General features: G+C 44.5%; 2 protein-coding genes across 3 annotated transcripts in view; one reads left to right on the top strand and one right to left on the bottom strand.

The window, feature by feature from the left end:
* Window positions 1–839: 839 nt before the first annotated feature.
* cenpp (centromere protein P) overlaps window positions 840–23421 on the bottom strand; it is an 86072-nt gene continuing 63490 nt past the window's right edge. The window contains exons 7-9 of one of the 2 annotated variants that reach the window (XM_086200166.1): window positions 2107–2186; window positions 1934–2025; window positions 840–1591 (exon numbers count right to left, since the gene is read on the bottom strand). In XM_086200166.1, coding sequence (XP_086056292.1) covers window positions 1461–1591; window positions 1934–2025; window positions 2107–2186 — 303 coding nt within the window. In that variant the 3' untranslated portion in view covers window positions 840–1460. The remainder of the gene's footprint in view (window positions 1592–1933; window positions 2026–2106; window positions 2187–23421) is intronic. The other variant, XM_086200165.1, reaches the window with a different exon arrangement.
* On the top strand, window positions 4131–22408 carry ecm2 (extracellular matrix protein 2, female organ and adipocyte specific). Its single transcript, XM_086200159.1, has 14 exons — window positions 4131–4306; window positions 6699–6817; window positions 8629–8763; window positions 9884–10045; window positions 11166–11354; window positions 13771–14119; window positions 14161–14540; window positions 14769–14881; window positions 15224–15359; window positions 15958–16115; window positions 17350–17489; window positions 17759–17871; window positions 18343–18556; window positions 20279–22408. The coding sequence occupies exons 3-14, from the start codon at window positions 8631–8633 to the stop codon at window positions 20475–20477; spliced, it is 2286 nt and encodes a 761-aa protein (XP_086056285.1). The 5' UTR covers window positions 4131–4306; window positions 6699–6817; window positions 8629–8630; the 3' UTR covers window positions 20478–22408.

Raw genomic sequence — 23421 nt, 5'->3', positions numbered from 1 at the left:
TAATCGCTTGCCCACCGGAAGTCACTGCGACATCATCACAGTAGCAGCCATTCACATGGCTGGTAAATCCTGTTAGTCTGAAGACTAGATCACTCCGCAAAGAATGACTTCTGACCAATCACATGACTCCATCTCGCCGCTCACCTTTTGAGGCCTGGTCATCCAGGTGATGGCAGAGCTACGACATTGTGGGGCAGGTGGGTACTTTGACCTCTGACCCCTGCAGGGCTGGAGAGGTGACGGTAGTAGACTGAACTGAACCACTGATTGTTCTAGCTGTCGACCTGAAGATGCACCGGATGGCATGACAGAGCAGCCGGGGCTGATGGGAGGTTGAGTGAGAGAACAGAGGTCTGGGCATCATTACAGTGCAGATGTTTGCCGTTAATAACCTGAATGAACTCTTGAAATTTTACTGCTCGTCTTTGGAGTGTAGATGTTTCAACTCCCGGTGATAAGAGCACGTCTGCGATTTCTCATCCTCGTCGATTAAAAAAAACAACAAAAAACACTTGAACTTAAAACTGGAAAACTACAACTGTCGTGAGTGTTGATGACTGAGGGTTTGGACATCTCCAGGAACTGAATCGCTGAGTAGGACTGTGACGCTCGGAGGAGTCGTCGGTCCTTGTTGATACTTCCTCTCCACTTAAATTTAATACCATGAGTGGCGTTGAATTGGCTGAGCAAGCGCACAAGACGAAGAAACACGGACCTAATAAATCACTAACTTGCTTCTCTAAGTTCACGATAACTGATCGACCTTTACCTGACCCTCTGCAGCCAATCAGAGTTGTCCAGACCTCCTGGTCCAGGTGACTCTGAGAGCTCCTGGTCTTCCTCGTCCTGGTGCCCGAGCCTGCAGACACATCACAGCACTGTGATACTTGTAATAGCTGCATGTGTGTAAATAGTTGAGAGACTATTTGGAAATACAAAGGCAACACTGCGGTCTGGCATTTTGTATTTAAATTATTTATTTTTGTAGATTTTGACCAACGAGCTCTGCTGTTACGTCTGTCGCAGCCGAGCTCTTTCTATTGAATAAAGGATTTCTAAGAGACTAAAACTTGCCTGGCTTCAGTGTTTTTGTTTTACCCATAAAGGCAACGATGACTTTTACACACCACTGAGGAAAATCTGACAAGTAAAACCTGTCTAAATCTATTCGCGTAATTACAAAGAGCGACGAGCTCTGTTGCTTGTTACATTTAATATCCTACAAAAACACAACAAAATGGAGCAGAGAGATGTTCCTCAGTACAACCTAACAGGCAGTCGCTGTGAATTACATTTCCATGACTTTTCCAAAATGTTTTGGCTTTCCAAAGAAATAAAAATAAAGATTCCAGGCCTGAAAAGGGATATTTTAACCTTCCATGACATTTTAAAAGTTTTTCCAGATCACATGGATGAAACCATTCAGGCGGTTTTAGCTGTGAACTCGTTTTCTTAGAGGGTCACACGTTGGGTTGGAGGGTGATGGCCCTGATGATGGACTCCACCGCAGCCTCCGGTCCCAGAAGCCTCAGCAGGCTCTGAAAGGCCTCAGCGGCGCCACCTACAGCCTGGGAGGGGAACAACTGGAGAGCTGCAGAGCACAAGAGAACCCAGATGAGCAGCGGGGTAAGAAGACTGATGAACTCATTTATAAACATTGGTAAACGAGTTTGGCTCGTTGGTTGCGGGTTCCTATATTCCTATGGATTAGACTGTAATAATTACCAGCATGAGGAAGTCATAGATTAACATGTATAAATATTTAAATTGTTCACAAACATACAACTGAAAGACAACTCTGGGTTATTTTTTTGTTTTAAATATCTTACGTGCTCCCCGTAACGTTACCTTATCATCTGCCAACTAAAACCTTTACAAACCCATCCACTGGTTCTGGAGGCATCCTGGGAATCCTGCTTTATGTGGGTCTCACCTTCCTCTGGGATCTTTGTCAGCAGGTCGATCTTCGGCGTGACTCCGCCCTCCCTGGTCACCTCGACTGACCAGTGAACCAATAAGACACAGCTGTAAAACACAAACGCAGGTTGTTAAGATGTCAGCACAGGTGACCTCCTCGTTTTGTTTTTTCTGCTGTGCTGAATTTACCCCGGAAGCTCAGGATGGTGCAGGGTCATGACCTCTGACCTGCAGCCTTCAGGGAGAGAGACCACAGACGGATATTTGGCCTGCAGAGGAACAAGAGTAGAGTAATTTCTGTTAGAAATTTGCATTCCTCTCCCCACACACTCATGAGAATGGGCAGGTGGAACCCGGTCCAGGATTCGATAAACACCACCCAGTCACTCGCGATCATTTTATTCTCTGTTAAAAAGAAAATGCCAAATATCTTCTAATTATCAGCTCATAAATTAATTGTTTTTTCTTGAGAGTTTGGCATCTTCCAGCCCCCCCCCCCCCCCCGCCTGTCGTTAATAACACACATTATGAGATGCTGCTCCTTGTTCCTTCATTTATAAATTTAGCCTGCGGGGGGCGCTGCAACATCTTTTTAATCATCTACAGCTTGAGAACACCAGCAGGGAGGACGCTCAGGTCGTTTACAGCTGGGATGTTGTTACCTGAAAGCTGCTTCAACATCTTTGTTTCCATCAGGAAAAACTGGATTGAGTTAAGAGAATTAATGAGACTCTCTCTGAGAAATCTAATCTGATAATTTACTGTATATTTAATTTAAGCACCCCCGCCCTCAGGCCGTCTTCTTCAGCAGGTGACGGGTGTGTCAGGTGACTCAGCTGAAAGGTATCTGCAGCTGTGTTTGTAATCACCACCAGGTTTCTCTCAGCTCCTTAAAAACCAGTCTGGATCAGACCAGAACCAGATATTTATCACCCCCCCCCCCCCCCCAACTTGCTAGGCAGCTTCCACAGTTAAAAAAGCAGCTCTGGAATTTCAATCTGAGCTCGAATGTCTCATGTGAACAAATGACAACATGAGAGAAACTAGAGGAGGTCGAAACTGTTCACATCAGCCTCAAATGAGTAAAACAACTCTGCGTGTTTGTTCCAGCATAAACTCACTGAACGTTCTTCACCCTGCAGCTCCTCTCACGCGCTAGCCGAGACCACATCGGCACCAGGACCAGTTCTCTGTCAGGGTGTCTTTACAACAGTCGGACGGGTGTGATAAAAGGTCCAGGGTGGATTTAAACACCCGCTCCAAAGATGTGTTACAACAGTGTTTCTCAACTGGTGGCTCGCAGGGAGGAAAAAAAAAGTAAAGAGGAAAGTCTACACAGAATTTCTGACCATTTTATTACGAAGGACATCATTTCCCATGATGCACATCCAGTGGTAATGTAACATTGTTGCTGGACCCTGCTCACTTCTGTCAACATGGCGAAAACACAACGCAGAGCACATCTTGTAGTCTTCCATCAAAGACAAACATTTATCTTGAAGTGTTTGACAATGTTTGTACGGTCACACTTCCCACCCACTGCCACTCAGTGTGCTAAGCTAACTAGCGGCCAGATGGAGTCCCAAGGCGCACACAGAGGAGAGAAGAGTATCTGTCCTCTTGTCTGGCTCTTGTCTTCTGATATGAGTGTACCTTTACTGTAAAGTGCTACTCTATAATAAAAACCACCACACGCCACTGAGTGACTCGTGTTGTCTTGATGCTTTTTAACTTTTCATGTTTTTAAATTCATGCATTGAGCTTTTTTTCCCTTCCGTTTGTCACCCGTCTGTATCGAGGTCAACTCCGCATCATCAAATGTTTGTCTTTCTTAATTCCTTATCACATTTACTCAAAGTCAAGCCGATTCTCCACCTTTGCGTGCTTTGGGCTTTGAATACCTCAGGATATTCTTTGACTTCTCATCTCTTTTTCCTTTAGTTGACGCTGAGTTGAAATGTTTGGTCATGCGTGACCTCTGACCTCCATGCAAACACGGCAAACTCAACCTGCGGTCTGTTTTTCTGTTTTCTTCTGTCTTTCTGCTTGTTTGTCTTCCTCAATATCTCGCGGCGTCCAGACAGGAAGACGTACGCTACATCTGCCTCTCTCTCTCTCTCTCTCTGTCTGTCTCCCTCTCCCTCCGTGTCGTTCTCGCTCTCTCACTCAGCTCTTCTGGTTGCACAAATCCTGGCTTTCCCTCACAGCTCTGTTAGCCTGCTGCTCTACACAACTGCTCCAGGCTTGCAGACACACACAAACATACACACACACACACACACACACACACATACACACACATCTCCTGGAGCCCCAGTAGAACCAGAGGAGGAGGAAAAGAGGGTGGAAGAATTTGCCCTGAAGTCCTTCAGCTGCCTTCGAACTGCTGGTAAAGTAGAGTCAATGTCTGTCTGTCCTCAGCTCCTCCCCCTCTGTCTGTCCGTCTGTCTGTCTTGATGTGATTTGTAAACAGTTGTCTGCTGAAGGCTTTTTTTCTATAGATGTCTTCTCCACATGTGCAAAGGTAAAAAAAACCCAAACAACAACAAAAAACAAAACAAGGTTGCATCAGGGCCTTGCAGGAAACTGGACCAGGATTCTTTAACGTTAAGAAATTCATGTTTACACTTGATGGTTTTGATACAGCATAAATTCTCTCTCAGCTCATGGCTCCATGGATCAGAGCCACAGGACACATGTTGTTTTCTATTCAGTGACAGTGCAGATGTTCTCCTTCATCTTCCACTGTGTTTCAGAGCAGAGAACAGAACCCGGGCGTCAAGGTCTGGCTCTTAGGTTTTGTCGTCTTTTGCAGAATAACCAGTTTTTCCATTTGTAGCTTTTGCCGTCTTGGTGAAGAATGACGTTTTTTTTCCCCTTATCAGAATATACGGACAAAAAAAATTAACCACCTTGAAACAAACCAGAGAATCTTACTCATTCGACAAGACTTTCAGTAGAACGTCACTGAGTCAAGCTGTATGTTGTTTTGATCAGTTTGTACAAAAGATGACCAGACAGTTAAATCACAGCAGCGACCCCGGGACCAGTTCCTGGAACACAACCGGGCTCAGGAGGTAGTAATTCATGCAGTTCCAGGTACTTTCAAGGTTGGCAGCGCTGCTCTGTATTGTGATTGTACGAGCAGATGTGATGTCACATCACAACAAGGATGAGAGCAGAGCAGTACATTGATTCTGCATCTCCGTGGAGCAGAATAAATCAGCGTTAAAAACAACGGAAAGTTGGACAAACCAACACGCGGAGGCCGTCGTCGGTATTTGGGGAAAGCAGCTCAGTTGGAGGGAGCCGGAGTCAGCGGTTGGAAACTAAACCATGGAGAATATTTCTCAGAGAAACGACGCACAGAAAAACAGCGTCAATGATGAGAAACAACAGACGTGCTTTGTTGTGTTGGACAAATCCTTTTATCTGCAAGTAATGAACTGTTGTGCAACATGAGCATCGAAGCTCAGTAACTAAACCAAACAGTAAGGAAAAAAACGTCCCTCAGTCCAAAAATAACCAATGAAATCCAGCCGCCTCATCAGCTGGATAAACGAGGGTCATTTATGAGAGAGAAGTTTCTGGGGGAGCAAATGAAAAACCGCTCTGAGTCAGGAGAAGTTTCTGGGGTTAGTTTTCAGGCCTGCGTCCTGCTAAAATCAGTCAGTTAATGCATTAATCAGACTGACCAAACTGGGATGACCCTTTTCACTTTTTTAATGGTTTATGGGAAATGATCTAAAATAGTAACACACACGCACACACACACACACACACACACACACACACACACACACACACACACTCCCTCCTTGTTATTTTTATCCTCTGCTGCTGCTGCTGGAAGTCTCTCCGTCTGAGCCTGATCATCCAGAAATTGCACTGCTAAATATTTTCCGTCCCCCGCCCCTTCCCTTTTCTTTCCCCTCGCTGTCTTTGTCTCTCTTGCTCTGCCTCCTAATTGGCCGCTGCTGAGGTCAGGTGGGAGGGTCTCTGCTGACGAAGGTGCGCTCAGACCTCCTGACCGTGGAGCTGAAGGCTTAAGTTTTGTTTTCATTCAAGAGGACCAATGTGAACGATCATAAAACAGCACAGATGGATGGCGGAGCTGCTCACTTTGACATGTTAAGCTTTTGGCCGCTCTGGGAAAATTAATGTACATCCAAAAAAAAAAAGAAAAAAAAGAGAAAAAAACCCAACAGCCAATAATCGCTGTTAAAACATGATTTTTTTGGCCACATGGGGGCAGCAGAGCCAAACTGGGATTAAAAAAAGATCAAAAAGGGCTTTACAATTTTGAATTATTATTTAGATCAAAATATTTGCAATATAATCATTATTTTTACATTATAATTCTCAACTTGAAAACCCCATTAAAACAACAGTATATATTTTTTTTATAGGGATCTGTATTGAACAAAGATATTTTCTTAAGTCTCAAGAGGATCTCTGCAGCACCAAGGTATCTACTTTAAAGTGTTTCTTCGCACTCAAAATCAGCCTCTAACAAACATCAAGCCTTGCTAGGATTCATTTCCATCAACTGTGCAGCCCCACTAACTCACGCCTCCAAACCTCATGAGGCGATTTCTCCTCTTTCTGTCCCCACAACTCAGGGAACTCATTTAGATTAGATGCATTTTTTTTATAGCTTGAACTTCATGACCAATTAAACAACAAAAATGTGTAAAAAAAAAAAAAAATTAAAAAAAATCCTTTTACAAACACCATCCAGATTAATCCACATCTTTTTTTTTTTTTTAACATCAAACCAGAACACTTCGGGTTCGTCGCTACCATCAGTAACTGTGACCAGCTGGAGGATCCATTTCAACTCCTTCAATCAGTACCAGGGCCTGACGCAGGACGCAGGACCCAGTCTTCAAGTTACAAGGTGTTCTGACTTTCTTTGTGGGATATTCTAACAGGAACAAAGGAGCCATGTGTGAAGATACTCAGGTTGCGTACAACTGTTGGCACAATGTTGAGCCGTAATCAGAGCGTGTTGTTGCAGTCTGAGTGCCGGAAACATGATCACATAAATGGTTGTTCCACAGGTGGAGACGCGGGTCTGGGATCTCACTCAGGTTCTGAGATCAGAGTTCTGTTGAGAGACGTTAAAAATGTAGCTCGGAAGGGGGAAAAAAAACAAAACACGTCTGTAGCTGCTGCAAGTCGACCAGCAACCTTACATCAACATTTGATCAAGAGATTGAGATCATTTGATCAAGAGACTCAAAGAAAATCCCACATCTCCTCCTGTAACAATGACTCACAACAACTGCAGTCACTTTGCGTGTCATGTCCAGTATTCATTCTGCTTCTGCGCCGGTCGAGTCTCCGCCAACTCCAGAGAATTAAAACATTAAAGGCTCCGGAACATAAACGTCCTTAAGAGTCAAAGTGAAGTTTTTTCCTTCGGGCAAAATATTTCCCTGGATTAATTTAGGAGGACTGGCCTCTCCTAAGTGTTAGAATGAGGCTTTCGTGGGAGTCACGCTGTCGAAACAGGTCACATGTGTGCCTCGGTTACCATGGTTACGCGTTGCGCACATTATCTTTTGCACATTTTTCGGAACCAAAGCCAAACTGGGATGAAAAATGAGGTCAGTGCTCCCCTGCAGAAAATACGGGAAGCACAAGCAAATAATTTAGGGTGAATGAAGATGTTTCACATCCATTATCAACATTTGGGGGGAACCTTAGTCAGCAGTGGGCAGATCTTTAGCGTCCGGATGTGCCACTGTGTCGGCCGTGAAGAGCTAAACCAGAGAAGCAGAACTGAAGATGATGAGTTTGAAGGACAAAAGGTCAAAATATGCACCATTTCTAAGGTACATAAACAGTCACCGTCCAAAGCAGATGCTCCAACAGTATGTAGGGAGGCGCCATATTGGATTCTTTCCTAGTATTTTATAACTGAATTTGAAGTTCATATGATTGACGTGACATTTTCTACAAACTGTAAACATGTCAAATTCATGCTATCTGAACTGATGCTATCGTGCCTTCCCGCAGAGGCTCAATCTGCTCTGTTATCAGAATCAGGAGAAGACAAAACTATCAGGTGTGTGTTAATGTCAGATCTCTGCTTTAATGACAGGACTGCTGTCTACAGACCAGTCATTACGCACGCGCACACACACACACACACACACACACACACACACACACACACACACACACACACACACACAGACACACACACAGACGGAGGGAACCAGCCATTAGGGCCCCAGCAGAGACCTATATGAGGGCCGGCAGCAGCAGCAGTAGCCCTCTTTGTCAGAGGAGCTGCTGCAGGTAAAAACCTCTTTTCACTCTGAATGTTTCTGCAGGCGGAGGGAGACGAAGGGTCTGTCTGTTGGGTTCAAGCCCTTTCAGCTGCTGGGTGTACTAACGGGTCTTTTCTCTGGCATTCAGGGACGCACAATGATGACAGCTTCATGATTACATCTGCTTTTTAAAAAAATATAAAGACAAAATAGTTCTGCTTTTTTTTTTGCTCATAATTTGTCATTTATCAACCAGCTGGAGCAGTCAAGTCTAGGCTGAGTGCAGTCTGTAGTTACGGAAAAAAGAATGTTTGATTTCTAAATGTAAGTTGTCTAAAAAGGTAGCAGGTATTGAAATGATACTTGGATCTGTATCCAGAAGCCCGTAGGTTCCTGTGAGGTGACCTGAACCTGTTCCGCTGCTCTGCAGGGATGAGGTGGTGGCTGGTGGTGGCTGGTCTGTGGCTGCTGGTGGTCCTGACTATCTCAGATGCCCAGGTCAGGAACAGCCCTCACAACCAGGGTGGTCAGACCCGCCCGGGGAAGAGGAAGAGGGACGGACGAGGTAAGACTCCTGTCAACTTCCCTGTAACAGCTCTGACACTCTGAGGTATCAGGACTGAAATCATCTGAACTCCTCCCTGGACATCAAGCTTTTCGATCCATGTAAACAAGCTCAAAGTTCCTGTGACCTGCATTCTTCCTAATGGCCAGCAGGGGGTGGCTTCTAGGGTTGCAGAAAGAATTCTAAATGTAAAGACATCAATGAGGAAACTACCCAGCTTCACCCTTGATTATTCCAAATGACTTTATGACACCAAATCTTCTTCAATACTGTATGATACTAATTTCTAAATTATCATCCCATTTAGATTAAAATTGATGATAAAGCAGATAATTTTAGACTGTGGCTCTGTTGTGATGGTCACTACCAGGTCAGGAAGTCTGTGTCTCAGTCAGATTCACTCTTTACTCCTCTCCAGCTCAGCCTTCTCTTCCAACATAATGGTTCATAAAAAAAAAAAAAAAAAGCCAAGATGGTGACTGCCATGAGCTGATGGTAAATCTCTCAATTTATCAGTAGATTTACGCTCCAACACTCACCACAGCCATAGCCAGTGACCGCCAAAGTGGTTAAAATTCAGTTTGGCTTAACCACGCGGACTGACATGAGAAATTTACAGGACAAAAGAGTTTTTATGCAGATCCCAAGGGAAGAATTAGCAATGATTTTATCATTAAATCACTCATTTATTCTCCTTCCCAGCGTCTTGAGTAGGCGGAGGGAGTCTGTCTACGGTGAAACCAGCGAGCTCATAGCCACAGCAGGCCTCAAGCCATCAGAGTACATACAGTTAATAATTTCTGACCAGTGGTCCAGCAGCCTTCTCTGGAGGTAGCGCACCAACAAATTCGATGAAACAGAAGCTGAGTATCTCCTCCGTAGGACGGGTGAGTCCGTGTTAACTGGCCAGTGGTCTCCTGAAGAACCCGATAACAACGAGAACTAGCTCATATACGCAGGTCACCTTCTCTTAAAGGCTGAATAGAAGTTTTAATGTCACTCAAACCAAGACAAACAATCATGTATCTGTTGACCGAGGGACCCTGGAATCCAGCAGCTCTGCATACTGTCTCGATACTGCCATACTATATATCAACATCAGTACCACTGTGTGTTGTAGGCCTTGGGAGGGCCAGAGCGGGGCGCTCTAGACCACTTCAGATCAGACTGATTCCTGGTTCTGGCATTCCGGTGGAGCCTGGGAAAAATCAAGGAAACACTCTGTTTCTGGAGTCCTTCAAGAACGTTCAAGAATCACAATCCAGCTACAATATCATCCCAGGTCAGAACTTAGCCTAGACCAGGGTCCTGAGACCTGGAACTCAACAGGCAGCTCCTGGCCGGGACACTGAACCTACTTTGATCCTTCAGTGCAAGTAAATGAATGAGTAGCACTTTTTTTGGGGGGTGGGGGTGGGGGTGGGGGTGGTGGTGGAAAGTGTTCAGTAAAGAATTCAGCCTGAACTCGATTAGTCTACCAATAACAGCATGTTGCTCCTCAGCTCTCCACCACTTCTGATCCAGACCATTTCACAGTTTTATAAACATTTCCATTGAAAAGGTATTCCAGAGAGCAACTGCATTGTTTTTTTGTTGTTTAGATCATTGGACTCACCACTTAAGAAATTATGACATTTCTCTTCCGCACATCAGTACGTTAGAAAGGATGTTGCCAAATTTCATCACACTCAGTTAATAACCCAGAGGTTTAACCCTCCAACCCAGGGATCATTGGGATTTGTATTTTTCTACTGTCTTACAGTAGCATTTAGTCCTTTAAAAGCATAAACAGCAGTTCTGTAGTCAATTAAAATCACAACGGGTTAAAGCACGTGTGAGATGATGACAGGTCACAGTCTCACTGCTCTCAGCCAGGAGGACAATAGAGAGAATACACCAGAGACGCAGCTAAAGCCTCTTAACTACCTGTGTTCTAGAGATGGGACACAGAGCATAGCATTAGAAAGGACAGATGACAGAGGGGACGGACATGATTTAGTCTCAAAGAGCCTCCTGCTGCTGCAGCACACAGTGCTGCCTTGTGACTCACGAGCAGTTCAAGCCCGGTCCAGCCTCGGGTCTGATGTTGAAAGGAGGAGTTAATGCAGAGGGAGGAGTGGAAGCACGACATATCATTGCTTTGTCTGGTTCTGATGGTAAAGTACAGGCTTTAGATCGGACTAGACGCACACAGCAATTACTGCAGCAGGGCCTGATGACAAGGGTCCACAGTCAGACTCTAGGTGGGCTTGTTTGAATCAGTCAGGGGCCCTAAACTGGTCTGTGCTGGGCGAATTTACAGCTGTTTCACTGCTTGTAAAAACCAACCGAGCCACTTAAGAGCCCAGATGAGATGTCTGACTGTGAACCGCTGAGCTGCTAACGTGTCCCTGTTGTTTCAGGTAAGCAGGGCCAGTGTGTGTACCGGGGTCTCACCATGTTCGACCAGGCCGTCTGGTCTCCCAAGCCCTGTCAAACTTGTCTGTGCACCAGAGGACGGGTTGTTTGTGATGAGATCACCTGTCCCATAATGCACTGCCAGTTCCCTGTCACCCCTGCTGGGGAGTGCTGCCCGGTCTGCATGGAGCCAGGTAGAAACACAACATGTGGCAGCGCCATGATGCAACACGGAGAGGCCACAGAGACGAGCGGCGCTTATGATCATTACGACCAGTTTGGTTCCAGTCGTAACTCCTTTCAGTTCTGGAGAACGGCGTCTTACAACCGCTGAACTTCTGGAGTTCAGTTCAACGTGATGCACGAACTGTAGAATCATTTTAGATGTGTTTGCACACAAGACATGATGATATACTGCATATTTATATATCAGCAAATCAGTCAAATGTTCACAGCCTGGTGAAACTAATTGTTACCACACTGCCCAGTGCTAGCTATTATTATTAAAACCCTCTTAATCCAAATTACATTATAATCTATATTTAATGTCGTCGTGTTTCCAGGAGGAAATGAAACATTTTTCGTCTCTGAGGCCTGAGCATGTTGCTTCCTGTTTCCATCATGGCTTTAAAAATGTGGCCAGCACATTTTGGGTGAATGTTGGGGGGGGGGGGGGAAACCCACATGTTGTTTTCAGCTTCGTCGAGGATTTGTTTCTCATTATTGTCAATTCAATGTCAACGAAATGAAGGCTGGATATTCAGCTTGATTCTAAAACAAAAACACAGGTGACTCAATGAGTCTCTGAGCTGAATTATCATTATGAGATTCACACACACGCTGAAGTCACAAATCAAACCGAAACGAGTGGAAATTTATGGGGAAATCATGAGGTGTCATTTGTCTGCTCTTAACTGCACACATGGCTGAGGCAATGGGTGGGAATACTTGAGTGTTCTAGGAAGTCAAACTCTCTGTAAACTGAGAATGAACAACCACTATTTTCATCTGGTGATTTGGTCACAGCTTTGGAATTTTATTAGGTGGTGGATAGTTTTCTGCGGCACTGGAAGGGAAAAATCTTGTTTCAAAGTCAGACGGCTCACACTTTATTTGATTATTTTATTTCTTATGAGTGGGGTTGGCTACTGAGCTGAGGACTGACGCCATTACCGAGTACATATTCATAATATATCAATGGGTTCCAAATTTCAGTACCTGAGGGTACATTTGAGTGAGAGAGAGACTGAAACACAGAGAGAGCGAGATCACATGACATCAGCTGTGCAATGTGTTCAAACCCAACATATCGTCAGGGAAATGTGAGCTGCTCTCAATAGTGGTTACTTTTTTTTTGGGTCTAAACTTGACATAGACGACGCTCCCAAATACAATTTGTAATGTGAAATGCAAAATTGGTGACTCATCCAGCCAGAGGAAACAGTCCTGTCAAACACAAGATACATCTGCAACATCTGGGAGAAACTTAAAAGTTCTGACTTATTAGTTCCAACTGAAGATAAAGTTTTGCGATTATAGAAAAGTTCAAGCACATAAAAAGTGCTGTTGGGTGTCAGTACAGAATTCTAGTCACAGGCACCGGTGCAAGCATCAGTTCAAATTTGAATGGCACCACTTCTCATAACACAGAAACATGAACGCACTTGAAGAAATAACACTGGAAATGTCGACATGCTGCAGATCGACAGTGACACAATGGCAGTGTGCTGCCTCCCTCCCCGTGCGTATACTTCCTGAAGGAAAAAAAACTGCAGGAGTTGAATTGACAGTAACTGTCTCGGTACTCTTTCATACACTGCAAAGGAATCATGCGCATGTATGAAAGCGACGTAAACCTCTTAAACGTTTCTTTTTCTTTCAAAATCAATGACTGATGCGTCCACTCTGACTCCTGGCTTCTAAAGTCTGACGGCGGGTCTCCCCCCCAGAGACAGGTGACTGTAAGCAAAGCGAGCCTGATGTAGTTGTTTTACAAAATTTCAACATCAAACATATCAAAACAATGTCTGTCATTTATTAGCATTTGACTCTTGGGAAGTAGGATAAACAGTTACACCCCCCCCCCCCCCCCAAAAGCCCGCCTCATACTTTGAAAACCTCTGCAGTGGATGAACACAGCATTGATGTGATAGCCGTTACCATGGACACATGTATGTATCTCTATACATACATTGTGTGTAAACTATGTCCAAGCTTTCGTTTCACTGTGTCTGTGTGTTGTCTCTACGGTAACCAGTGAAAATACAAATAACGTGAATGTGCCATGATGTTTCAGTTCAGAGGGTTCTGGTCCTGATGGGTCCACAGTGGCTTCAACAAGCTGTCTGGACAAATGGGGGTGTCCGTCGACAACACTAACACAAAGTCATGTCTGTCTGTCCACATCCTGTCTGTCCTCAACACCTCCACCCTGTCTCACTCTCTTTTAGCTTTCTTTATTTGTTCCTTTTCCTTTTCCTGCTTCCTCCTCTCCTGTCTGTCTGTCTGTCTGTCTGTCTCTCTTCTGTCCCTCCACACTGTCTCTTTTCTGTCCTCTCGCTCATCGCCTGTCCTGATTGGCTGCCCTGCGCCACCCTACACCCACCTTAGACCCCGACCTCAGCCTTGACCTTTCTGGTGACTCCCCAGTTCACAATGACCCTGCTGAACCCGTTACCCCGCTGACCCAGGAGGATATCCAGCGCATACTGTGGCGGGAGGAGGAGGAGCATCTGGCAGAAGAGGAGCGCCTCAGGAAAAAAGATGAGGAAAAGAAGAAGAGGAGAAAGCAAAGGAAGGAGCAGGCTGAGAAGCAAAGGAAGATAGTGGAAGAGAGGAGGAGAGAGGAACAGGAGAAGCTGAGGCAGCAGGTGGAGAGAGAAGAGGAAGAGTGGAGGAGGCAGATAGAGAGGGCGAGGGAGGAAGAGATGAGGAGAAGACAGGAAGAGGAAGAAAGGAGGTTGAGGGAGGTAGCAGAGAAAGAAGCCAGGAAAAGGAAAGAAAACAAGAGGAGGAAAGGAGGAGGCAGGAAGAGATGCTGAGGGAGGAGCTACTTGCTGTAGAGGAGGAGGAGGAGGTGTGGTTACGAGGAGATGTATTTCAGATGCCCCCAAAAGAAGACGAAGAGCCTGAGGAACCAGATCTTCTCCCAGCTCCAATTCCAAGGCCCCCTGCTGCAACGGAGGATGAGCTGAAGGAGATGGAGGCTGAGGTGGAGGAAGAGGAGGAGGAAGAGGAGCAGACAGAGGTAGCTGTGGTGAACAGAGGAGGTCTTCCGCCAGGCTGTGACATCTCTGATGTCACCGTGACATGCGAGAATGCCAAACTCATCCACTTCCCTCCTCTGGCCATCCCTGAGCTCAAATCTCTCAGTCTGGAAGGTGAGTTCACACCTGTCCCACTAAACTGTCCCCATAATCGCAACACAGTCACAAGTGAGCAAGATAGGGTCATGAAACCTTAGAGGTGTGTAGTTGATCTACATGGAGGTGGGCCTGACACAACTCAAACCAAACTACCAACACGTTCCAGACGTACAGAAACACACCGCAGTTACAGAACGTCTCCTCTCCTGCTCTCAGACCAAACTAACTCTAACTGCTCTGTAGGCAACAACATCAGCAGCATCCCAGCTGCAGCCTTCAATGGCATCCCAAACCTGGAGTGGATCAACCTGAAGAAAAACAAACTCACCTCTGCTGGAATCGATGCCACCTTTAAAGTAAGACCTGCCTGTGGTGCACACAGTGATTCTCTAGTCTAGAGGCTCAAAAAAAAAAAAAAAAGATTATGGGATAAACACTCTTATTTGGCCGACTGGAAATATGTCAGTATTTCAATGATGTAATGGCGCCCTGTCACATGGATCTACAAGATGAATTAATAACCTACAGGAGTACGACTTTCAAAATTGCTTCTATGAGACCTGCGAGAGAAGTTAAATACTAAAGATGTGAAGGCTGTGAAACTGGAAACACAGGTGAGAGGTGGACAGGTATCTCTGAGGAGGCACAGCTGACTCGGCGCACGCATCTGTTGATTCTATAATGTGTTTGTGTGTCAGGGTCTAAAGATGCTGAGTCGTCTGTACTTGGACGGAAACCTTCTAGAATCCGTGCCCTCCAACCTGCCCCCCACCCTGCAGGAGCTGAAGATCAGCGAAAACAAACTAAAAGGGATCCAAGAAGACAGCTTTGAAGGTAACGCTACAACATTCCTGACATTATCCATTCCACCATCAGCTTGAATGTCACTCAACACTCAGTTGTCAGCTAATTCTTCAACGGCCTGAAAATGACTGGGTACGACCACAGAGACTGTTTATCCAGAGAGAGACTCCCCGCTCTGAACCGCAGAACTAAAGCCCCCTCCGTCTTTGCAAATATGATCAACTGTAACAGAGTTTACCCTCTTTTGACTTCTGCAGCACAGACTCCCTGAAGTTGGCAGCGACAGGTGTTGCTTCAACTTGTATGATCATTTGCTTACGGCTTCAATCACGCTTCCTGATTGGACGTTTTACCATATTTACATAGCAGCGTCTTCACGGGATCAGCAGCAGAGCTGGAGATCTGTGAGGTTTCACTCTAGAAGGAGCAAGAAGCTCAGATACCTCACACTTTTTCATCAGTTTCAACTTTGACCTTTGGGCGGGGTGGGGGGGGTGACCATGTTAAGAAATGTGTTCCTGTTTGTCGATGACATTTCAATTCACACGATGAATTAAAGCTATCTATGACGTAACGTGTACGAAAGGTGACATTTTCACGTTTGTTTGTTTGTTTTTAAATGTGTAAGATCTGAGGAGCCTGGTGACTCTGGAGTTGGAAGGAAATCTGCTGAGTGAGGGGAACGTACATCCCAAAGCCTTCACCCCCCTCACCCAGCTCTCCTACCTCAGACTGGGGAGAAACCACTTCCGCACTATACCACAGGGTCTTCCCAGTTCACTGCTGGTATGAAGCAATATGGGTTTCCATTAAATCTCTCCAGCCCCCCCCCCCCCCCATTCCTCACATGGACAGTTTCATGAGTATCTGCAAGGTCCACGTCACCTTGGAAAAACTAGTCATCACGGCCCAAACCTAAATCCCTGAGGGCCTCCACGAAGAGTCGTAATGGAAATACAACAAGAAAGAGGTCAATTTACTTTCTAGGACGACAACAGATACAAATTCATAAATATCATCAAGCCCACGGACTTTAATGTCGATTTTAATTTAATCTAACAGATTTTCAGTTACACGATCAGAATCCTGACAATGGCTATGTCTGTGGCTCTGGTGTTAATGGCTCCACTGAATCAACTCTGCCTCCTCCTGCCTCTGGTTAACCACAAACACTGCAGGGTACCGAGGACGTGCTGCTATGTGAATCCTAAAACAAATATCACGTCGTGGGGAGTTTTTCTGCACTTTTTTGCGAATCCCACATTGTTTCTGGAGACTTCATTCGAAACTCTCATTTGGTACAGTTCTGTTTTCACAACAGGCAGAGCAACACGACATTTGTTTTGTGGTGGATGTTGTACTCGTAACCTGGAACACTCCCCACAAGCCACTGACCTGTCTGAGAAGATTACTGAACCAAAGGTGCTCAAGTAACACACCACTGTGTCATGACAAACTCTGCACCGGCGGCTTCGCTGGAAATAAAAGAACGTAATGCGAGAGACCATTTCAGCCCCATCAAGCCACTCCCTCCCTGACACCACAATCCTCACTGTAAAAACAATGGGGACCAGACATTAGGTCACCTACCACTCATCGATGGGACTCGATATTGAAGCTGGATGCAAAATAGTTCAAAAGAGGCTATAAAGCAGGCCAATATCACACCACATAAGGAGAAAAAATGGACCCAAACCAAGAGTCGCTGGGTAACTGATGTGTTGAAGTACACACAACAACCACAATAACCCTTGAAACATTCTGGAAAAAAGTAGAAAACATTCACCCAAGAACTCAATGAATCATGCAGCCAACCCCCCAGGGCTCTAGGTCTAGCATGACCCAGGTACCCATGAAAGAACTCTTCAAAAAAAACAAAAAAAAACAAAAAGAACACACGAACTTATGGGATCCGACAGTGAGTAATTCAGAAATGGTTCTCCACGAGTTTCATTCCTCACTCTTCTTTCCCACCTTAACAACGGCAAATATTTCCTGTAACTGTCCACTTCTCTTTTAGGAACTACACCTGGAGAACAACCTGATAGAAGAAATCTCAGAGACGGTTTTCAACCAGACCCAAAGTCTGAATGTGGTTTCTCTGAGACACAACAGGCTGGACGAGACCAGGATTGCCCCCATGGCCTGGATCAACCACAGGTCGGAAAAAATCAGACCCGTGACTCACCCATGGTCAACAAGGGGGGGGGGGTCCACACAAATTTTACTCCCATTCCATCATTTCCAGCACAGTGCAATTTAGCAAGAGTTACGATCATGATTTAGCGTTTTAAAGAGTAAAGCAACTTTGCTCTGGCAAATTACTAAAAGACTTGATGATGTTCAAGTTCAGTTTAACACCAATAAGCTGTAACTCTTTCATTTCCATTACCCATCTTTCCTCTCCTCATCCTCTATTTTTGCTGCAGAAATCTGGAATCCATCGACCTGTCACATAACGATCTTTATCTGGTTCCATCCTACCTACCGAAGTCTCTGGTCCACCTCGTGCTGGTGGGAAACAACATCGAGAGGATACCTGGTGGGTAGAAAGTGTTGATGGAAGCCCTGGTAGAAAAGCGTAGCGAGCAATGGAAGGTAGTTTGGCAAGATACCTGCAGGAATCCCCCCCCCGTCATTTGTACGCTCAAAGTTTCACAGCTGGTGTATCTAGAATGCATGAAAAGAACTCTTAATGGATGATGTCAGCGATAAATGACACGTCTCACTGAGCAAACTTTTAGTCCAAAATTTAGCTTTAGGGAAATAACGACAAAAAAATCAACAAAATTAGTCGGACACTAAGTCAGAGTGTTTTGGGGGTCTTGAGGGGTCTGAGTCCCCTTGACTAACACTTGAGAACCCCTGAAAGCCTCTAGTCTACGACTCCCTTGGTAGAACACCATGAATGTACGTGATACTCACTCGACTTAAAAAGAATAGTAGCTCTTGCTGACGCAAACAAAACCTGTCTCATGGTCTTCCACATTGTTTCCTACCAACATCTCCACAGGTTATGTCTTTGCCCACATGGACCCTGGAATAGAGTACCTCTACCTCTCCTACAACAAACTCGACGGGGAGGGCATTGAACCCGAGTCGTTCTTCGGCTCGTACCATTCGATGGTGGAGCTATGTCTGGATCACAACCAGCTGCTCTCTGTGCCTTCCGGGATCAACGAGATGACCAACCTACACTTCCTCCGACTCAACAATAACAGGATCAGGTATAAAGTCATCAGCCATAAACCATCGAGCTGCTCTGAGGGAATTTACAACTCTTTCTTTCCAAGATTTCCGCAACGGCACTGATTCTAACTGACAATGTTTATGATGATGAAACCCCAACCAAACAGTGGTCTACCAGGGTTAGAACAGCATCACTTCATTTCCCTTTGTTACTCCTGTCATTATTTTCAGTTTCTTTTTAGAGTCTTGAAAGTAAATTTGTGTCCATCTGGGGCAACTGCTGACACAACCGATCTGGACTGTTGCAACTAGCTCGGTTTATTCAGGCATTCATGTTTTTGTCAACTTGTTGTTTTTGTCGTGAGTACGGGGGCTGTTTGTCTGAGATCTTGAAAAGCAGTTGAGCAGATCAATCATGCTGTGTGTCCTAAGATGTGACTTAGGCAGTGGAACACTCTGCTTTGTTAAATGGGATTTACCCGAACTCTCCTCTCCTTTGACGACTGAGTATGAGGAGGACAGGATCATGTGACGTCCCACCCCTCTGGCTGCAATCCACAGTGCCGCCGCTGTGAATAGATTTGATGCAAAAATGTGTGCAGGGGTGTATTATTTTGTATTTTCAAGTCATTTTTGTCTCTTTTCCAGAGTGTAAAGGTCAATTTACTGCCAAAAATAATAAAAACAACTATAGAAAGATGACATGATTAAAAAAAAACTAAATACCGACAGTGTCAACTTCATTAATACTACAGTACAGTACCAACAAAAGACTCAAATTATAAAAACAAATGGAGGCAGTTAACAACAATAAAACCAGGTGCCTCCAGATGGATATCATGGAAAATAAATTAAGAACAGCAACAAAGAGTCTCATAAAGGAGCAAAAGCCTGGCTGGATGACTGATTCATTCACCACCACACGCCAGATAATAGCAAAGCTGGAAGTTCCCGATTGTTTTCATGACAAGAAACAAAACAAGGCAATTCATGTTTCCCCGTTGGAGTCACCTTAAATCACCTCACTGCTCACAAGTCCAGGCACGGCACACTGCTAAAGAACAGTTGCTTCAGCTTCGCAGCCAGCAGGACTGACACCTAAACCGCTAGATTTGACATGAAGATTTTACCGTATGTGTTATGGTATAAGCAACAACAAGTTATAAATACAATAAGTAAGATTAAAGGAGGATTATAAATGCTCGTCTAAATCGCAAGGGAGTTTGCGTTCTCTTCATGCGTTAATAATTCAAACTTCTGAGGGGCGTTCAGACAGAAGTCTTGGGTCTAGGAATGAGGATAAAAAGTACTTACGTGTATCATCTGCATAACTTAAGTATCATATTTGACTTTTGGGAGAGAAATCTGTGAGAAAAACTGTAGCACTACAACAGAGAGATATGAATGCTAAAATAAAAGCTCTGACTGAATCAACCACTGCTGCAGCCTTGATAGTCAGAGCCACTTACTTAACGACCTTGAGCGCAAGGAAGCAATTCTGAGAATCCTTCAATTCCTTAAGTAATTCATCCAGTGAGGCGTAGTACAACAGAGAATCAGGTTCAAAAATGTAAGAGTGTTTTTGGTGATTATACACCGAAGATCTCTGGACTGTTGACCAGACAAAACATGCTGTCTAAATGCACGGACAAATATTGAATGGTTCAGGGTTTACTTCAGAGAATAATTGCCAGGTAATTAATGTTCCCTGCAGTTCCAACACAGGATATAACAAAGATTCTACCCTCCATGTCTTCCAGGAGTATTCCCGATGAAGGCATCTGTGACCCGAACCACAGCGGAGACTCCACCCTTGTGGCACTGAGACTGGAGAACAACTACATTGACCCACAAAAGATCGCTCCAACAGCCTTTTCCTGCGTGCGCTCCTCATCCAGCGTGGTCTTAAAACCCCAGAAAACTGAAAATCCAAGGCCCACCATCAAAAAGACATTTTAAACAAACCCAAAAAATCACAAGTTTTACAGCAAATATTTTTTAAACTACCAAGAATAATCAAAACCCACAACAAATGTACACACATTTTTTTTCTGAGTTGTCATAACACTTTTACAGCTGGAACATAAAAACATAGCTGCTGCTGATGTAATGACGCATTATGAGAACGCGTTGTCCTTTCGTATCATGAACCCTTGTTGTTGTGAACAAGTTGCATCTCATATTTTCTTCTTCTCTGGCCCTGACACACAGTTTTGGGTCTGGTGAGTTGTTTTCACCGTCTCCTGGCCCAACTTTAACTGGTATAAAAATGACAGAACACCTTCAGACCTCAAATCCAGCCAGTAAAATATAGTAAGAGTGAAATATCAAACCGCCTAGAATGGCAACAATTCCATCTTCGGGTATTCTTGTCAAATGAGGCTACTAGTCCAACGCAGTATATTTTATGAACCTAAGCACTTCATGTTCTCATATCTGTTTTCGGCATTTGCTTCTTAAGCAATATTCATAAAAAGAAAAAAAAAAAAAAAAAACCTATGACATGGAAAAAAGTGAGAGCTGAAGTGAAAACGGCAGGAGAGCGAATCCCTCCGACAGAAAAAAGCAACAACTGTTTGTCCGCTCATCTTCTCCATTCTTCATATACACTTGGATAGCAACAGCTTCCTCTGGTACAGTTGAACTGGATTTGTAAATATGCTGGAAGAATAACTGGTTAACTGGAGTCTTGCCAGACGCATTTATATATATTAAGTTTACTGTTTAACCCGTCAACACCAGACAGATTTATTGTATGAAATATGGTCATGTAGGTCTTCATCTATATTTCCCCACAGCAACCGTTTTTTTCACACACAAAAAAAAAAAAAGGTGATGGCCGATAGATTTGACGTCCCTCAAGGTGATAATATTACGACACTGTTACACTTTGCGTAGAAATGAAAATGCACTGAGACGGAACGAAGTAACAGACCCATTCACCTCTGGTCCAGCAGCAGAGGTGTTAACAGTGCCAGAACAGTGTCTGCAGGGAAGGAAACGGCATCTCGTTGAAATCGCTGATGCTGCTGAGTTCACGCATCGTCCGTCTCGCCAGGGCGCCACATGAATTCATACGCTGTGTTGACATTACGCCAATGCTGTTTGGTTCTGAGACATTTTTATGGTGATATCGCAGAACATCTGTGTACAGGTAGCTGTGGTGTCAAGGTGTTCAGGTTGAAAGCTAAAAATGTTGGGTTCACCAGCTGACTGTATAGCTGCTATTTCAATGGTGGACTTGGACAGTTTTCATGTACTTGCAGCTGTTGTGTATTTCCTCATACAGCTGGGAGTACTGGTGTTTTAATCGTGGCTGCTTTCTGGTCTTTAAGGAGCAGTAACATCAAAGGTTGCAGAACATGCATCATTAAAAAAAAAAAAAAAAAATCTAATCAGCATAAGAAATTAAAGCATTACATCAAATGTTTAATGAGTGAGCATGTGGAGAGGAGCTCCGCGAAAGATTCTATGTTGGGTTACGACCGGGGCTGGTGGGTGGAGGTGTGGCTGCTGAACATCTTTTAGATGAAGAGTCGCTGGTTCGATCCTAGCGTCCCTCAAAAACCATGTCGTCGTGTCCTTGTGCAAAATACTGACAAGTAGGCTGGCGCCTTGTACGGCAGCTTCCACCACCAGTGTTGGATGAGAAACCATGAGGGTAGAAAGACGCTTGATATATTATGTCACATGCACACATGACACTAGGAGACGGAAGAGCCAGGTCTGCAATGTTGGAGTGGGAGAGAGCGGATAAATGAGAAGTACGCAGCTCTACAATCAAACATGATTTTGTACCCATTATAAATAGTAAAAACCAATTGAAAATAACTATGCAGTAGCGGTTCATGTCGTGGAGGGCCTCCACAAATAAATTACTGTACTGGAAACACTGCATTGTCTGCTTATTAGAGCACAGGCTGTTCCCAGTGCCTCGGCGTGGACAAGAATGACTCGTCTGAGGGTCAGCATGAAATGGCAATCTAACGGTCAGATAGGAGAGAAGGAGACAAGCAATGGAGAGCATAAAGACAAGTAGTATAACTTTTGAGGTTAATTCTAAAACTGCAGGAAGTTATAAGGAGTTACTGAGGAAGATATTTGCTTACTTCCATGAACGATTACGCCGAGCTACGGTTTTAGCTTGATTAGCAGATTTATGTTGTCCCAGTACTAGGCTAATTGGATACTCTAAATTGACCGTAGGTATGAATGTGAGTGTGAATGGTTGTTTGTCTTTGTATGCTGGCCCTGCGATGGACTGGCGACCTGTCCAGAGTGAACCCCGCCTCTCGCCCGTTGATGCTGGGATACGCTCCAGCCCCCCCCGCGACCCTTAATGTAGGAATAAGCAGAAGACAATGGATGGATGTTGTCCCAGTCTACTACGGGAATTATTTGACCAAGATTCAACAACACATGCTGACCTCTGGAACAGTCGGTGGCGGTTTACCCTCCTTCAGTTGGTGGCAATCAGACTTTGTTCCAGTTCACCCTTTTTCTGTCACATACTAAAACTGTTGAACAGCAGACTTAAATTCAAATAGTATTAACGATAACAAGGAAGCCGAGATGGCATTAAGTTCTTATCTTAGTCCGGGCAAGACCTGTTTTCACCATAGTTTCACACGCCATGATGACTGTACAATTTCAGTCAGACTAAGATGTGTACATGTACCTTTAAAGTCCAGCTTCATTCTGACTTTGTCTAAAATTCAATAAAGTACTGTGTGTTCTGCCCACGCTGCAGACATGAGGGGCAAGCAGTGCTAAAACAGTGTTGTAATACCAAGGGTCTATAAAATCTACAATAAATCTAAAAATTAAAAAGTGTAGAGACTCTTGTGTACCATAGTCTGATAATCAGCTGTCAATGTACACAACATCAGACCGGTTTAAAAAG

Source organism: Aulostomus chinensis, chromosome 3 (genome assembly GCF_037954235.1).
Source record: "Aulostomus chinensis isolate RoL2024-O1b breed Wild chromosome 3, RoL_Achi_v1.0, whole genome shotgun sequence".
In the NCBI taxonomy this organism is placed as follows: domain Eukaryota; kingdom Metazoa; phylum Chordata; class Actinopteri; order Syngnathiformes; family Aulostomidae; genus Aulostomus; species Aulostomus chinensis.
The sequence above is the reverse complement of the archived record's forward strand: the minus strand, read 5'-3'. Positions and strand labels throughout refer to the sequence as shown.

Excerpts from the sequence above, each read along its gene's own strand:
- ecm2 (XM_086200159.1), top strand. The coding sequence starts at position 8,631 with ATGAGGTGGTGGCTGGTGGTGGCTGGTCTGTGGCTGCTGGTGGTCCTG. Across the intron at positions 14,882-15,223 it reads GAATCGATGCCACCTTTAAA|GGTCTAAAGATGCTGAGTCG; the intron begins GTAAGACCTGCC and ends TTTGTGTGTCAG. Across the intron at positions 18,557-20,278 it reads CTCAACAATAACAGGATCAG|GAGTATTCCCGATGAAGGCA; the intron begins GTATAAAGTCAT and ends CATGTCTTCCAG.